Source organism: Python bivittatus, unplaced genomic scaffold (assembly GCF_059951505.1).
Source record: "Python bivittatus isolate LINGU-HERP-01145 unplaced genomic scaffold, Pbiv_v1 ctg000700_np1212, whole genome shotgun sequence".
Taxonomy (NCBI): domain Eukaryota; kingdom Metazoa; phylum Chordata; class Lepidosauria; order Squamata; family Pythonidae; genus Python; species Python bivittatus.
The window spans coordinates 102,973,771-102,990,549 of NW_028277098.1; the positions used below are offsets into that span (position 1 = coordinate 102,973,771).

Below are 16,779 nucleotides of genomic sequence, written 5' to 3' on the forward strand. Positions count from 1 at the left end.
ACGCCTTTGAACTTTGGGGTTGGAGAAGACTCCTGAGAATACTGTGGATGCCCCAAAAAACAAACCAATGGATTAGGGTTAGGGTTAGGGTTCAAATCAACCCAGAATTCTCCCTCGAGGCACAAACGACCAGGCTCAAATTATCCTACTTCGGACACATTATGCGAAGACCTAGCTCCCTAGAGAAGGCTCTGACGCTGGGAAAGGGGAAGGAAAGAGAAAAGGAGGAGGACCAGCAGCAAGGGGGGTGGACTCAGTTATGGCAGCCATGGGGCACCGTTGGAAGACCTGAAGGGCCAGGCTGGGGACAGAACATCCTGGAGGAAATCTATGTGGTTGCTAAGAGCTGACACCGATCTGAGGCACGTAATCTATCCATCCGCCCATCCACCTTTGCTTCATGATGCTGGATTTACAGGGATGGGGGAGGCAAGAGAAGAGCCCCAGGTCTTGCCCCGCGAGCGAAAAGGGGCCTATGGAGCGTCTTGCTGGAGCGGAGAAGGGAGAGAAAGGATTCCACGCCTGGAGCAAGCTGTTTCCCTTTGCGGGCAGGAAGAGGAAGACCTGCTTTGACTCGGGAGTGCCACCGGTCTGGGCAAAATCCCTTGGCAGGACAGCAGGGGCTCCTCTGGTGCCCCCACCCACGCCAACCACTGCCCAGGGTGCGCAAGGGCTCTGGCGGAGCCTACCGATCACATGCAGGGACATGGGGGGAGGTCCTTTCTGAGCCCCTCCCCTCCCCGCCAAAAGCCGGAAGGTGCGCTTGGTTCTGCCAGGGGTGGCAGGCAGACAGGCCCTGATGGAGGATGAGCCACTCTGGGCAGCCCAGACCCCGCCTGGGATCACTCCGTCCACCCTGGCGGGGTCTCCCCTCTCTTCCCAGGGAGAATGGCACGGGGCTGGGCATTTCTCCTGGGCTTGAAAGGAGTGAAGCGCTAGGAATTCTTCCTGGCAGGAGGGTAGGAGGAGAGCAGGGAGGCAGGAAAGGTCAGGGCACCAAGGAAGCGCAGCCAAGGGGGCTGCTCCCGCAGGCCTGCCCCCACCACAGCACCCCAATTCTGCCAGCACCCCACGCAAGACGCAGATGCTAATGCGCTCCCAACGCAGCTAGATTTGGAGGGGGGTGGAAGGAGAGGGCAGGACAGGCTCAGCAGCACCCTGGGGGCCTCCCGCTGCGGGGGGGACCCTCCCACCCTTGCGCTGCGGTGCTCAGGAGCAGCAGGCGCTAAAGGAACCGAGGAGCATCTTTCCGCCTGCCCAAAGCCCTCGGTGCCCTGATGTGGCGGATCCATTTTAGGCTGGCTCTCTACGCAACGCGACATTTCAGCTCGTTTCAGCCACCACTGCACACGCCGGCGATGCGGTGGGACAGAAGCGCACGATGGCTCCCTCCCGAATGTGGGGTGCTGACTGCCCAGACGGCCAGGAAGCCCCACGCGTGGCCTGGCGATCTCTTCTCCCCAACGCCAGAGAGCCGCCGGGACGGTTCGCACTCATTGCCCGGCGATGCCACCGTCCGCCTTCCTACTTTCTATGCTCCGGAGCCAAGGCAGGGAGAGGAGAGCCTCTGCTTTACTAAGGGCCCAGACTGCCGTGAAGGGGGCATCCCCTCCTCCCTCCCCAGGGATTTCCATCCTTGGTGCCACCTCTTACTCGCCACAGCTGCAAACAAAGGCTGGCCGTAACCTTTTCTTCCCCTCTTTTTAACCGGAGGGCTGAAAGCATAGCAACTTAAAGGAAATTTTCCTGAGCTCACTTTACCTCCCTTTTATTCCTTCATCTCCTCCCTTAATCTTCAGCTGTGATGAAAGATTACACCCCATTATGCCATTTAGTTTGCGGACACTGATTGGCAAGTGGGCAAGTAAACTACTTGTTGATGTGAGGTGCTGAAAGGAGAACGCGGGTTCTCCGGGTCCAGAATGGGCACGCCGGGCTGTGGGGTGCGTGGGGGGGAAGAGGAGAAGGGGCACCGGTGCCGCTGGCAGCGCATCCAGAGAACGCTTTTCACGGCAAGAGGCAGTGGGCAGCCCTGGGCCAGGCCTGCGCCCTACCCGGGAGGAGGGAAGGCAGGAAAGGGGAAGCCCCTGCCTGCGTCGGAAAGACAGGCCAGAACCGGGTGGAGGAAATGGCCGATCAGCGCTTCCAAGAGCCTCGCCTTGGCTTCGGGGGGCTGAATCCCGGGCTTTGAAGCTCCACCGGCGAGGAAGGGAGGCGCCAACGTGGAGCTCCGCTCTCTTAATCAGCTGATGCTCTTGCCCATACCCCACCTTACAGCTGCCCCCCGCGCAATAGGCAAAAGTACGCCCCATGCTCTTTTTCCATTTGGCCAACGCCTTTCATTCATTCGGCTGCCTCTGCTGCGATCAATAGGACAGCTGCAGCCCTCTCGTGCAATCGTCTTAAAACTCCTAAAGGGTACAGCAGCGCAGGGCGCCAAGCCACCCACGGTGCCATGGCATCACCTCGATCCCCTGGCTCCTCCTCCACGACCCAGTGCGTGCTCCTTCTCCATGGCTCACCCCCTCAGCCCCACTTCGCTCCTCCGGTCCCACCATCCCCATCCCTGCAGTAAGAGGGTTCCCCCTCGCAGCTCCCACGCCTGGAGCTCCCTCCTGTGCACCCTCTGGCTTCAACCTCCTCTTTCAACCCACCCACCCTGCACCTTTCTTGCATGGTTCGGGCATTACCGCACGCCCTCTGCCAGTAATCAGGTACTCTCCTCACGGGCTTGAACCGCGTGCCAAGCTATTAAGCTGTTGGGGCCAGGATCTGTCCTTCTGGAGCAGTGCAAGAGCTGCAGCCCACCCTCAGCTGTGCCTGATAAGCGAAGTGGGGCGGGGGGAGCCAGAAAGACAGATCTGCCCCAGGAGCCCTCCCGGGTCAAGCTGAGGTGCTTCCTGTGGGCAGCCCCACGCAGGGGCCAGAGGCAGGGACCCTCTTCCAGCCTGCTCACGCAAGCCAACCTTGGCACTAGGCCGCTGCGGTCCCTCTCCAGGGTGCCTTTCTGTTTTCCCTTCCCAAACGCTGTTTGTTTCTTATTTGCTGGTAAGGAAAATCGCTTGGGCATCCCAGTTGGCGCTGCTGCGGTACATAAATCGGCTGTGCCGATAACTGCTATGGCGTCCCTACCGTTAGCCAGCGGCAAGAAGCGCCATGCCTTTCCGACAGGTGGTCCCAGGAGGGAGGGCCAAGGGGCGGAGCAAGCTGACCCACGGGAGGCATTTCGGTCCCCTTCGGCACCCCCTGCGCCCCCTTTCCTCGAGAGACCAGGCCCTTTAGCGCCAAGGCAGTGGCCCTTCACCGCCTCCTTCTCCACCAGCCTTGGGAGATCGCGCAAAGCCCAACAGTGAGTCGGGTGTTTATTAATTAAACGAACTTACACGGCCACTCACACACCCCGGTGACCCCAGCCGGCTTACAGACTTAAAGTCCGCCGTACAATACTATGCTGACTATAGGTGTGAGGAGGGTAATTCTACGAGTTCACTGAAAAACAGGGCCCTGAGCTTTTCTTGGGCTTGTTTAAAGAAAACGTTCTTGTTTTTACTACATTATTTTTGTAGCTGCCAGGAGGGTATGTGAATGGAAGAACGCACATTTTGCAAATCAAGAAACAAAGCAGATCAGTAACCAAGAGGCTCATCCAAGCAGATGAAGCACGTGTGGGCTTCAACCCCCAGAATTCCCCAGCCAGCTCCCAGAATCCCGGCTGGGGAATTCTGGGAGTTGAAGTCCACGCCTGTTAAAAGTTGTTGAGGTTGAGAAGCCCTGATCTGTGATGCTTCCAAGGTGCTCTTCTTCCAGGCCGTTTCGGGTGCCGTGGCCTGCCTTGGACCGTGGAACGGGGCTGGTGACAGCGTGGTCAGATACAGCCTCCGGATCCAACTCCGTGCCTCACCCCACGTGAGCCCCACCTGTCCGCCCAGCCGACGCTTCCTGCCCTCGTGCCTTCTGGCTCTCTCGCCCGTGCCAAGCCCGTTACTGGACCACTAACTGGCTCCCTTGTGCTTTTTCCCATTTCGGAGAATTCGTGCAACCAGAGAACCCTGGCCAAATGCTTCTGGGCAAGAAGACCCAGGGAGGCCCTCGTGGGCATCTGCTTACTCTGCTGCATGCAAGCGATCCCTTCTCCAGGGCCCTGCTGGGGCACCGAAGGCCCAGCCCGAGTCCCCCCTCGGCCTTGAGCTCGGCGCTCCTGCAGGGTGCCAACTGGCTGCCGGGAGAATTCCCGCAGGGAGCGACTGGACTGCACGCCCCTGAAGAGGAGCTGCTGGGGACCCACCCTGAGGGGATGCGGTTTCCTTCTCCTCCTGCTCAGATCGACCTGAACGGGCAGCCGGGCTCTTCCCATGCTGAAACCCTCCCCTCTCCTTGGAGGATGTCAGGGCGCTGGCTGTGAGCCTTCTGCCCCACCCGACTCGTAGGGCGGAAGAGGACTCTGAGGCCCGGGTCGGCCCTCTTGGCCAAAGCCCTTTTAGAGGACACTCAAAGGAAAGAGCATCTCCCTACCAGCGGAGATGATGCGCTGCGAGGGGCACCAGGTGGGAAGTGTGTGTGTGTGCGTGTGTGCGCGCGCGCACGCATGTGTGCGTATGAATGGGGTCTTTGTGAGAGACAGCGCCTTCTGGTCTTGGGGCAGGGTGTGGGATGTGGAAGGGGGTGCTGGACGAGAGGAAAGTAGGAACTTCGGGACGCAGCCGTCCGCGCGCTCAGTTCGCCTCCTACTCAGTGTTACCAGCAGAACATTTGCACCCTCCCATGACTTGAATGTGCCAGGCATCAGCGCTCTGCTTTAATACGGGGTGCTTTACGTTTTGCAGAGCATCCTGGGAAACACTGGCAGAACCTGCGTTCGGTTGCTTATTTTTTCCCATATTAGCAACGATAATCTACTAACCAAGTGGTCTGAATTGTCTGAAAACTGAAGTTGACATTCTGCTTCATTATGACTCCAGTTATTTCCTTCTCGTGACGTGTTTGTATTGTGTGGACAAATTATTGCATTTTAAGCACATTAAAAGCAATTATAAGGCAGCAACGTCTGAGTCCCCTGAGAAAAGTCCCAGGAAGGCAAAGTGCACTCTGCGAGCCCGTCTGCCCCGTGGCTTTCTAAGTCTGTTGCAGCAGCGCAAGTTGTGGGCGTGTGAGGCTGCAGCAGGATCCCCCCCAGCCGCGGCCCTGCTTCAGCATCTAAGGCCTGCCTGTTGCAGGATACAGCACCAGGTGGCAGCGCCCCGTTGACCTTGGCTGCCCTTGAAAAGCTATGCAGGGGGAGACCCGCTCAGTGCTCGGATGGGAGGCCAACAGGAAATCCAAAAGTTGTAAGAGAGAGTGGAAAAAACATTCTGGAAGAAGACTCTACAGCAACTCTCTAGAACCACCTGGAGTTGCTGGGAGGTGGGTGGCATATAAATTTAATACATTCTTATTCTTATTAACCCTGCCAAGGAAACTGGACAACAGGCACGTCCACGTAGCCTCCGGGAGACAAACCTGACTTGAAGGAGGTTTTCCTTTAATACATGACACAACAACTATGTTGACAGCACTGCGTACCCACTGGCCCCCTTTAACTTCTGGCACAACTGCCAGGGATGCCAACTGGGCAGTGCTGATGGCACACTGTGCCCTCCCCATCTTTCCTAGAACGGCTCTGAAGCCTCTGAAACCTTTTTTGTGGTTAAAAAGAACTTAAAAACTGAGGAATGCGCAAACATTTATTCAGAGATACTGGGGTCAGAAACCTTGTCCAAAAAGCCTCATGCATGCCCCAGAATCCCCCTTGGAGCTCTCTGAGCCTGGTGGCACCCCTTAAAGCCATTCACTCCCCACCCCCCAAACGTTGGGGTAGTTTCCAAGAGTTCCTTCAACTTCTGCAAGGACTGAGCTTTGCATTTTGCTCCTTCAGAACCCCCCAGTTCCAAAAAGTGGGCAAAACATTTTGGCCCCGTCCTCTGCTGTGACATTGTGACGGCACCTATCCTAGTCGGAGGGCAGAGTAATTTTTAAGAATTAAGCACAGCCCCCGGTCCCCATATCGCTGCCCACCACGACAAACTGGGAAAGAGATGCCCCAGTTACACAAAGCCGCTGCATTCTCCATCCCCCCAGGAAGGGCACTGACCAGTTCAAACTGTCGCGCGGGGAAAGATGCTGCAATTGCGCCGAGCATCTTGACCGGGATCCCCTGGGCCGATGCTATTCCCCAGCAGTGGGGAAACCCACAATTCGACTGGGAACGTGGAGTGGGGAACACCGATGCCGTAAGCCCCGCCCCAAGCCTGCAGCCCATCCCCACTTTATTGCCCTGTCCTCATGCTGCCAAACAGGTTTGTGGGTCAGGAGGATGGCCCCTCCCTGGGAACGAACCCGGACTTGCCCTTCCGCTAACAGCAAGACCGGCTGGCTAGGCGTGGCCTCGGCCCCTGCTTGCACACTCACAACACACGCAACCAGGCTGGCACAAGGGAAAGGCTTAAGTCTTTAACTAAAAGGTTTAGGTAAGGATTTAAACACCTGGGTTTATCTAACGTGCCAAACACCAGCAATCCAATCTCATTCTAGCCCAGGGGGTTGTGTGAACCCACCTATCTGGAAGGGTTAGAATGATGTCTCTCCATCTCAGCCACTTTAAGAGGTGTGACTTGAACTCCCAGAATTCCCCAGCCAGCCATGCTGGCTGGGGAATTCTGGGAGTTCAAGTCCACACCTCTTAAAGTGGCCAGGTTGGAGAAACACCGTCCTGGTTAATTCCAGATTTTCTTCAGTTTATGCACTGGCCCCTAACAGATGTCCCTGCACCCCAGGCCAACAGGAAATTCGTCCAGGGCGGGGTCCTCTGGGAAGAAGCAGGAAGCACCCAGAGCCTTCCTCCTCAGGGCCGCACGTCTGTGTGTGTGTGTGTGTGGTTTGCAAAACAATCGTCCTTTTTTGCTTGCAGCACAGAGAGGTTGTTCTTGCCTGTCCGCCCGCCCGCCCGCCCAACTCGGAGCAGCTCCCCAGGACCAAGCCTTTCCTCTGGGTCCTCCAGCTGCCTCTCTGCGGACAATGAAGGATTCGAGCCCCCCACCCCCCAAAGTAACCAAAAGCAGCATCGTCTCAGCCCTAACGCCATGGAGATGAACCCTGACCCGACTCGGCGACTGCCCCCTCGACTCTCAGAAGCTCTCCAGTTTTGCAGAGCTCACGCAACCCCTCCTCTGTCCCTGCTGGCTACCTGCGCCCCCTCCCAGTGCCACTCTCGGTGCAAAAGTCCCGCGCGGCTCCTGCCCTTCCCTGTCCAGCCCTGGGCGGGGGCGACGGGCCCCACAGCCTGCCTGTTAGCCCTGCCTGCATGGCCTGGGGGGTGTGTGGGTGGGGGGCTTCTGCTCCAGCACAGCCGGGCTGGACTTGGCCGCCTCCCTCAGGCGCTTGCAGAGAAAATGGAGACGGCCTGGTTGCAGCTATGGGGGGGGCTTCCTCCCGTGCCCCCTTGCACAAAGACGGGCTGAAGCTGACCACACGACCAGGAAGCAGCGGAGGGCTTTGCTGGTGTGTCCAGGCTCTTGGTCCTGAAAGACGCCAGTTTGCCTACAGGAGTTGCCGATCAATTCCAACTCAGCAGTGGGGCTTAGGAGGCCCTAACACCCACCAATTTGGGGGAAATGTAACGGTATACAATTGCTGATTGATTACTCGCCATCAAGTCGTTGTCAACCCTTAGCGACCACACAGATTTCCTCCAGGATGTTCTGTCCCCAGCCTGGCCCTTCAGCTCTCCCAACGGCGCCCCCGTCGCCCCATCCCCCTGGCTGCTGGCCCTCCTCTTCCTCGCTTTCCTCCCCCCTTTCCCAGCCCCAGAACTCCTCCAGAGAGCTGGGCCTTCGCCTCGTGCGTCCCAAGGACAATCTGAGCCTGTGGCTGTGAAATCCACCCACTGCGTTCAGGTCCCCATGAACACCGAGCAGCGACAGCCGCTGGAACCGAACCAGCAACTAAGAGGGGACGCTGTGGCGGCCGGCAGGGGACAGGCGGGCTCAGCCTCCTCCTTTGCTTTTAACAATTAGCTACAGATTGGGAGGAGGCAACGTTTGCCACCCGATTATTCGACCCAAATCTTGTTCTGAGGTTTTGCCTCTTCCTAGGAAAGCTGGGGGTGGGGGTCTCCTGGTCTGCACTGAGATGGAAGGTGGCAGGAAGGGGGTGCGAAGGCTTGGCCCCTGCCTTCTGCCCGCTCTCCCCCTAAACCCGCAGCCCTGACCGGCCCTCCGGGAGCCACCACCAGCCAATGGCATCTGCAGGACGCCATTTTCACCCCTTCTCACAAAGCAGGGCCCCTCCCCCTGTGCTTGCCTTTTCCTTAAAAAAGAGCTCAGATAGACCACCGTATATCAAAAGATATATTGTGATGTTAGCACGCTGCACATGGGCTCCCCTCCCATTTTTGCCTGTTGTATTGCTACGTTTCACCCTTGAAACAGAGGTGGATCACCGGTGGTCGGTGGCCCCCAAGCCAACGGCCTTCGACCTCTGACAGTAGGGATGACCCATATTTGTGTGGGCCAGACCACCCCCACCAGAGTCCTCCATAAGTCCCGGAATTTGGGTAAGCCCTGGGAGGTTCCCACACCTCTGGGGAAGGAGAAGGCATTATCTGACCTCCTTAAGGGCAGCCGAATTTGTTCAGAAAACTGGCCGCACCGAGGAGAAAGAAGCCTGTAGCTTGGACAATTAGGCAGAGGTCGACCCTGGACGCAAATATGTTCACGTGCAAATAATCCATCTGTGGTCCCCAACCCAGTTAATCAAATCTGGATTCAGATTTGGTACTGTTACCCAATGAAACTTTGGCCAGCGGGCTCCGGCCTTTATACCCAACGGAAGAAGGAAATGGCACCCTGGGGGTGCGGATTGAACCCCCTCAGGCTGCAGTGGGGGAAATCATGCTTAAGCTAACCCATAGTTCACTGAGTCTGGCAGCCCCTTTCCAACGGACAACAGTTTTACCTTTCAATAAAACTGGAGGAAAGGTATTGCCAGACTCCTCCTGTTTTTTACCACCAGAAACGAACACGACAGCCACAATCTCTGGATTCACCCGTTACACGAAGTCATAAACAAGCAAACCACACTTTCTTTTAGTAACATTGCATTGCCCCCTTGGAACTGCTTCTGAAAATTCTCTGCCAGCGAAGCTCCAGTATACCAAGGAACGTGCTGAACTAGACCCTCTTTCCTTGTCTGCTAGCTTTCTGCTCGCAGAGGAGTTTCCCACCCTCTGCTTGCAGCCTGAAGTGACCCCGTCCAGCTTCAGCGGCACGTATACTTTACAGTGACCACGTGTCCTTGTATTATAAAGGACCATCCTTCGTTTCAGAAAGCGGTCCTTTATTAGAATATGCGTTTTTGTAGTTTCTCTTGGGTTTGCTCTTGAATTTTCCTTTGTAAAGCAAAGTTATAAACCATTAAAAAAAATTTAGCTTTATGAGCCTCTTTCGGATTTGGCCCCTTTTCAGGTTTGTCCTTTATTTTTTTCAAGAAAACATGGTCACTGTACACATAGTCCGTTTTTAACCAGAAGAAAGATCAGCAGATACCGGGCGGGGGGGTGTCTGCCTCTCCCTCACTGCACTGTAAGTGCCGGTTCTCCTCTTTGCGTGAAGAAATCGAGGTTTAAAAGCTAACAGAGTGGTTGTTACTGCAGGATCACTTCTGATCTGCTGCGGCAGCGTCGCTCAAGAGGCGGCCTCCGCCATCGCCAGCCCCACTTCGGGGCCACCTGTCCCGGGTTCAAGGCGCTCACGCCCGGAGCTCGTCACTCACCGTCCTCCTGGCTGTGGATGTTCTGCGGGCTGCGCATCGCCTCCTCCTGGCTGGGGCTCAGGCTGGTGTGGAGCTGCTGATCAGCTGACGTCCATGTGGAGTCACTCATGTCAAACTCCTCGCTGCTCACCGAGGTCTCATCCTGGGAGGGGAAGAAAGGGTTAAGCGAAGCAGGGATGGGGGAGACCCCCGCTCTTCCCCAGCTCCCCCCCCGCCCTTCCCCTCTTCCAAGTCTCGGCTCCAGGCTTCGCAGGGGAGCAGGGAGGGCTCTGCTTCCTGACGAGGCTTCCTGCTCGAAGACACAAAGGGGAGGAACGTAATTAGGGAAGAAGGAAGGCTGCTGCCCGCTGCTTCTCCATCCGGGCACCCTGGCCGCTCTCCTTGGCGCCCTGCTGGCGGGGCTAATGGGCCAGAAGAACAGACGGGAACGGCGGGGAAAGACCACCCCAGCCGAGCCATCTTCGGCCCTGGCGCGGCCCCCAACACAAGCCGGGCCTTATCACGTTCATCCCCCGAAGGGTCCCGGGGAGGGGAGGAGCACGCGGCCACACGGGTCACCTGAGAGCCTTCGCCGAGAGCAGGGGGGGGCCTCTGCTCAGAAGCCTTAAAGGGACACCCGCAAGGAACGGCCCGTCTGGGCCAAATATCGATAGTCAGATTAAGAAATACGAGAGAGAGCGGGCGTGAGCGGGCGAGCCTGGCGCCTGACCGGGAAATAACAGAAAAGCAAGGGAACGCCGCTGTCTCAGCCAACGCATTCAGCACCAAATTCCCTCCCATCCAAAGGCGCATCTTAAGAGCTTTTGCGGCCGAGCCGTTTCTGCACCTTGCACCAGCCCGGTCTCTCAAGGGCAGGGCCGCCGAGTTTGCTAGCGATGCCCCGGGAGGGGAGAATCCCAGGTGGGCTCATCCGCCCTCCCCAAACTTCACCCGGCTGTCGGGGGGGGGGGGAACCCCGCCAAAGGAACGAGGCGCCCCGCCAACCGAGGCCGCCTGTTCAGCCAGAGCCGTTTCAAAACGTCGGCCGGCCAAGCAGCCCTCTGCTCAACACCCGGAGCATCTGGCTCGGAAACGCCGTCGCAACGCTGACCGTGGCGCACCGGGAGGAGAGTGGCTAAAGCCAAATTTCAAACAGGCACCCAAAGGCTCCCGTTAAAACGCAAAGGGAATCCCATCTGCTGAATTATTCTTACTGACAGCTACACTAAGATTTAATGCTGTTTCCCTGTTGCAAGGACGGTATTCCTGGGAGAGGGCAGCTCGCCGGAGGCAGCCCCCAGGCCAAGGGCGGGAATTCGATCTCAGCTCCCGTTCTTCCTCTTCAGAAACCCGATCAAGCTGTCGCTAGTCCACAACGGCTCGTGCAGCAATAAATCGGTCCCTCTGAGGGTCCATCGCGCTTAATTGCTTCCCCACAAGCCTTCCCTTTTCCTAGCTGGATCTTGCTCCCAAAGCGCCACGGGAGGCTCCTGAACGACATGCGCAAAGGGGAGCATCGGAGGCCTCCTTCGGCACTCGGGAGACGCATGGGTGCTTCAGGGCACCCATCTGCCTCCCCCAGCCCCCCCAAAATTCTTGCCACAGGAAGAAGGACCCACTTCAAGGCAGCTGGCATTGCCCCTGCTGGGATGTGGTGCACGGAGCCAGGAGCCTGTTTGGCTGATGCTGCACAGGCCGTCCTTACGTGCCACCTTCCCAGAGGGTGCCCTGGAACGGAGCCGCCCCTCCAGATGGTGGAAAGCTTCCTCAGACCGCTGACCTCAGGGTAGGGCTGGTCAGGAGCAGCCCAGAGCAGTCCTCCTTGCCCAAAGCAGGAGTTGGGGGCCGAGAGGACCGACGGCACCAGGGAACCAGAGGTGCCCCTTCCACGTTCCCCGCTGGGCCTCCTGTCCGTTCGCTTCGGTCCTGGCCGAGGGCCGCTACTAGCAGGTGACCACCAGCCGTGGCAGGAGCTGGCGGCCTCTCCGCCCAGCGCTACCCGCCTGTGGATTTTTGATTGCTGGAAGGGGAACCAACACGCCCTCTCAAAGGTCGAGGAGAACCTCGCCAGGCATCTCCGCAGCACTTCCTATGGCATTGATCGCATTCCTGCCTCCCACTCCGGCAGGCGAGAAGACATTCGCTTGCCACCCTCCCCCCTGCTTTGAGACAAGGGCCTTGGACAGCGTCCAGAGCCGGAAAGGTCAGCCACGAGATTTCCAAATCAAGGCGGCAGCAGAAGAGGCTGAATGAACAGAAAAGCAGAGGCACCCCTCCCTGAAGGGGCCCCAGGGCCGGGGCGCTCTCTGGGCCACTGCCCCCATCCCGAAAGGGCTCCCCTCTTCCCGTCCTCTCCAGAAAGCACCGGCGGACCCTGCTCCCTCCTGGCCCACCGTCACACCGTCCAGGGAAGGCTTTTGACGGGGCCCGGCTGGCAGGCACCCAGGGCTGCCGCGTACCTTTCAGCAGCCGGGGGCACCGATGTCTCGCTAGCCGAAAGCAGAGAATCCTCGAGAGGGAGCCCCTTTCTCAACCTCCTGGACGAGGAGCTCGGCCAACCCGGCGGGGGGAGGGCTTCGGGAGCCCGAGGGTGGCACTGGCAAACCGAGCGGGGTTTTCCAGCCCTTGCCGAGAGCCCTCCCTCTGCTACGGGAACCTTTCCTCCTGCTACACTCCCTTGGCGTCCCCGCCTCGCTCCCGCCGAACCGACGCAACCCCTTTCCCAGCGGAGCCCCGGGGCACGCGTGGGCCCCTCCCCAGCCCACCGCCGCCCTTTGCTGGGCCCTGGCCTCTTCTCCTCGGGCACAGCAAGACCCACGGCGACGGATTCCCCGTCCCTCCCCGGCCATTCCGACCTGCCCGCCGTCCTGGAGCTCAGCAAGGGTGAGATGAGAGCCCGGTGCCCGGCTGGCCCTCCCCAGAGAGCGCCTTTGCTTTGGGAAGCTCGCTCTTCCTCCCTCCCTCCCCCTGTATTTATGGCAGGCAGGCAGGCAGGCAGGAGGCAGGCAGGCAGGCAAACATCTTCCAAACAAGCTGGAGCGCTCACTCTTCCTCTTCCTGTCCTGTGGGCTGCAGACGAATCTGCTCACCCCAGGCAGGAAGCGCCGGCTTCATCCTGCCTCTTCCCCCCACCCCAAATCCCCCCGAGATGCGCCTTGCAGGGAATTTCCTGGAATTTATGGCTCTTGCACCGCCCGAGCCTCCCAGGCTCACTGGACTGCGCGCGGGGCATAATGAGCCGGAGGGGCGCTCCCGATTAGAGGACGGATTCCAGGCCAGGCCCGGCGGTAGCGGGGCCAGGGCCTAAGCCGAGTCCCAGAGCCCCTGGGGGGTGGAGGGGGGATCCAGCTGAAAGGCAGCAATGCTTCTGCCCAGCTGTCGTCCCTCCAGGAACGACCAAGCCAAAGGCCGCCAGAGAGCAGACCGACCGGGGGAGACGCCCTGGCCGCCTCGCCCGGTTGTTTGAAAAGCAGGCTCAGCTCATCTACCGTTTAGCACCAAGTCCGACTGCTCTGCTCCCACGGCAGGGAGAGGGAGCCGGTCAGTATCTTTCGCCCCTTTCGACAGAATACAAGGTCAGGCACCGGGGTTACGCCATCTTGCAACCCCAAAGCGCCCGATGCCCTGGCAGGAGAGGGAAGCGACTAGCACGTCCCCCCTGCAGTAGATGGAGGAAAGCTGGAATTAGCACGTCATCAGGGAGACGACAACCACAACAACAAAAGCGACAACAACAACAAAGCCAGTCCTGCAGAGAGCACGCGGTTGGGAGAAGTGCTTCTGCTGTGGACATGCAATGACCTCCTACGTCCTACGGAACGAGACTTGGGCTAGACGGGTTAACTTCACCTACCGCAAAACCCTCTTGCAGAGCTGTGCCCCTTGCGTGTCTGTGGGGCAAACGCTATTTACTAGGCACTGGACCCCACTGCAACCCAGAGGGAGGCGTTTTACTAGAACCAAAAATACCAGATTGGGTTTTATCTGGGATCTTTCCTGTGGCAAGTCCTTGCCTTCTGGGGTAGGTCTTCTCCAGCATCTCCAAAGCTGGGGCCTTGCCACATCAGGTACTCATCCAAGAGGTCAGCTCTTCTGAACGATGGCATCTCCCTTTAACACCAGCCGAGTCCTTTATTATTCAAGTTAGGATCATTAAGAAAGCGAGCTGAGCTACTAGGTAATTTTCTGACTTGTTGGCTGCAGCCCAGCATTATAAATGGATAGTCTTCTTCTCCTGGCCAGTTCCTGTTGAGAGGCTGGCTTCTGCTGATCTATGAAATACGGAGATGTTTTCGTGGAAAGCCTCCTTGGTAAAATTTCCATAAAAAGCGGAGGGGTCCCTCGGCCTACCGTTTCTGGAATTAACTCTGCCCCTGCTCTGTAATCTGGGCTCCTATTGAGGTAAGTAGCACGTAACGATCAAGGTTATATTATCTTTGCTCACTGTATTTGGAGCTCTTTGGGGACACAGTGCACCGTACAGCGTGCCCAGCCTGAGCCTGACTTAATCCACTTTTTCTGTTTGTGTAATATGTTGAATCATAAGCTAACCAAACAGGCTGGGTTTGTGCGACACGCGATGCCAAACCGACCACCATCGCTGCCACCCGGGTTTCCAACGAGCAAACTACGGCACGTTGTGCAAATACAGCCGCTCGGCTTGCAACTAACCTGGTTAAACATGCTGCGCGAACGTAGTCATTGTCTTGATTTAATTCTTACAGCAGCACTGCAAAGTGGATCGGGAACTGGCCTCCAATTCCCAGCGGGGGGCACTGAGGCTACTAGCAAGATCACGTCCAAGGTGAAATTTGAACCAGTTTTTCCTGTTTCCCAAGATTTGCTGTTTCTCTCTCTCCCATCAATATAGAGAAGATCACACTCGATCAGTGCTTCTCAACCTTGGCCGCTTGAAGATGGGTGGACTTCAACTCCCAGAATTCCCCAGCCAGCTGGCTGGGGAATTCTGGGAGTTGAAGTCCACCCATCTTCAAGCGGCCAAGGTTGAGAAGCACTGGTCCAGATGCTTTTCCACGGTCCAATAAACAAGTCAAAAGGGCAGCCCGCTCGGATGGCAGGGTCTGAATGGGATGAACTTGGGTTCAAGCTGCACCACATGTGGGCCAGGAGAAATGCACCGACTCCAAAGCCGACCCGCGTCTTCCCTGATGAGGAAAGCGGTATCCAATTGCGGTGAGGGAGAAGTGATTGCTGCAGCCCCGGGGCAGTGCCATGACTCCTGGTCTGCTGACTACGTACACTCAGAACCTGGCTGCCTCGGCCACTCGGGAGTCACAGCCACCGCGCCCGGCCGCAGGGACTTCCCTCCTGCACCGACGCTCGTCTACCCGGCTCTTAATGGGCCTCCACCACAGTCCTGCAGCTGGAAAGCTCTCGTGTCCTCTGCAGGTGAGAACAGCCAATTCTGGCTCTCGGGGCACTTGGGCTGACTGAATGCCGTTGTCGGGCCTGTTCTCACGGCTCCTTCCGCACGTGGCGTTCGCATCTTTGCCTGTGAGGGTGCTCGGCCATGCTGGCTCATACAGCAGCATGATATTCGGTCCTGAGAGGAAACCCAAAAGTCACGTGCAACGACGCCTAATGTTTCACCAGCTTTTGCTCAAGTTTTTGACCTCCAGCTGAGCAACCACAGCGTTATAGCAGGGTGGCAGACTTAAAACTACGGAAGAGTTATGGTCCATGCTTGCTTCCAAGATGACAAGCTAAGTTCCTCCTGGTTCCCCTCCATCCTATCATCACAAACCATTCCTGCCTAAAATATTCAGGACGAAACCAAAGGCCCAATCAAGCCAACCTATTTTGGGTGAACGAGTCCACGGGTCGTCTCTGAAGCCAGCTGCCAACCTTCCACCTCTATCAATCACAGCACTGGGAGGAACGCTTCTCCCCTTTTCGTGGCATAAGACACTTAAGCAATCACAATGTTTGCGGCGCTCTCCTGGGCCCAGAATTGGTCACATTACCCCTTATCTTAGTTCTGCCCATGTTTCCTCCTGGTGAAAACAGTCTTCCAAGGAACGTGCAACCCCTCCCAATTTGGAACCATCAGCAGTTAGGATCTAGTGCTGGAGTTCAACTTTGGGGGAGGGAATCAGAGGAGCCCGCAGACATGCAGCAAGTTCTGGATGGTAAATGGTGGGGAACAGCCCGCCGATGACCTTGGAGAGTCAGAGGAGGAACCTGGAGAAGATGAAAGAGTAGCCTGACTCGCGAGGCATGAAAGAGCCGCACGGCCTCCCTCATCCCAAGACCCCGCTTCCCACCGTGGCCATCTGGGTGCCTTCGAACCCCTCAAGAGGACAGGGGGCTGACGGCACCCCAACATGACTGGTACTCAGAGGCATAATACCTTGTTCATGCAACACGCTTAACTAGGCCAGTTAAGATGTTTACTGGCACCATTTGCGCAAAGTGTAAAGAAGCCGGGTTAGGGTTAACCAGCAAGCTTGGTGGAAAAGTCGACGAATTCACTTTAAGTCCCTTTATGTCTTAGACTGTTGCGAGAACCCAAAAAATAAGTAATGTAAGATCAGCAGAGCTCCTTTGGGCTATCCTAGCTGGGGGCCTGATGGTCTTCTCCTTGTTCCTGGATCTGGCTAATCCTCTTTCAAAGTTATCTGTCTCTTGTTTATTTTTCTGCCGTGTGTATGTGGGGCACCATTACGTAATTTATTCGTTCTGGGTTTTCAGTGCAGCAAAAAATCGAACGAGCTCAGGGAAGGGGAAGAAAACCTGGGACGGGAAAGCGCCCTGAGATGCCAGACACCTCTGCCTTCCAGGTGGCGTCAGCCAAACCACCGTGAGCCGGCGGAAAGCGTAGCGCGGGGCAAGCTGCCCAGCTGAGCGACCAGCTCCGAGCCCGTGGCTCTCTGTGAGCGTCTTTGTTGCTTTCGGAGGCCGCCTGTCAGTACCAGCTAAGCTCTGCCTTCGCCAGCTGCCTCGCCAGGATGCCTTGTCCTAACCAGTAAAAACCCC

At 57.5% G+C, this 16,779-nt stretch overlaps 1 protein-coding gene across 6 annotated transcripts in view; it reads right to left on the reverse strand.

Annotated features, from left to right (window-relative positions):
* The window catches only part of NOL4L (nucleolar protein 4 like), a 115,746-nt gene that overhangs the window by 17,921 nt on the left and 81,046 nt on the right, over positions 1-16,779 (reverse strand). For 3 of the 6 annotated variants that reach the window (XM_088153705.1, XM_088153706.1, XM_088153707.1), the window contains one exon: positions 9,805-9,946. In XM_088153705.1, the coding sequence (XP_088009831.1) occupies positions 9,805-9,946 (142 nt within the window). Of the gene's footprint in view, positions 1-9,804; positions 9,947-11,563; positions 12,618-12,638; positions 12,813-16,779 lie in introns of those variants that run through there. The other 3 variants (XM_025175367.2, XM_007441727.4, XM_025175366.2) reach the window with 3 other exon arrangements.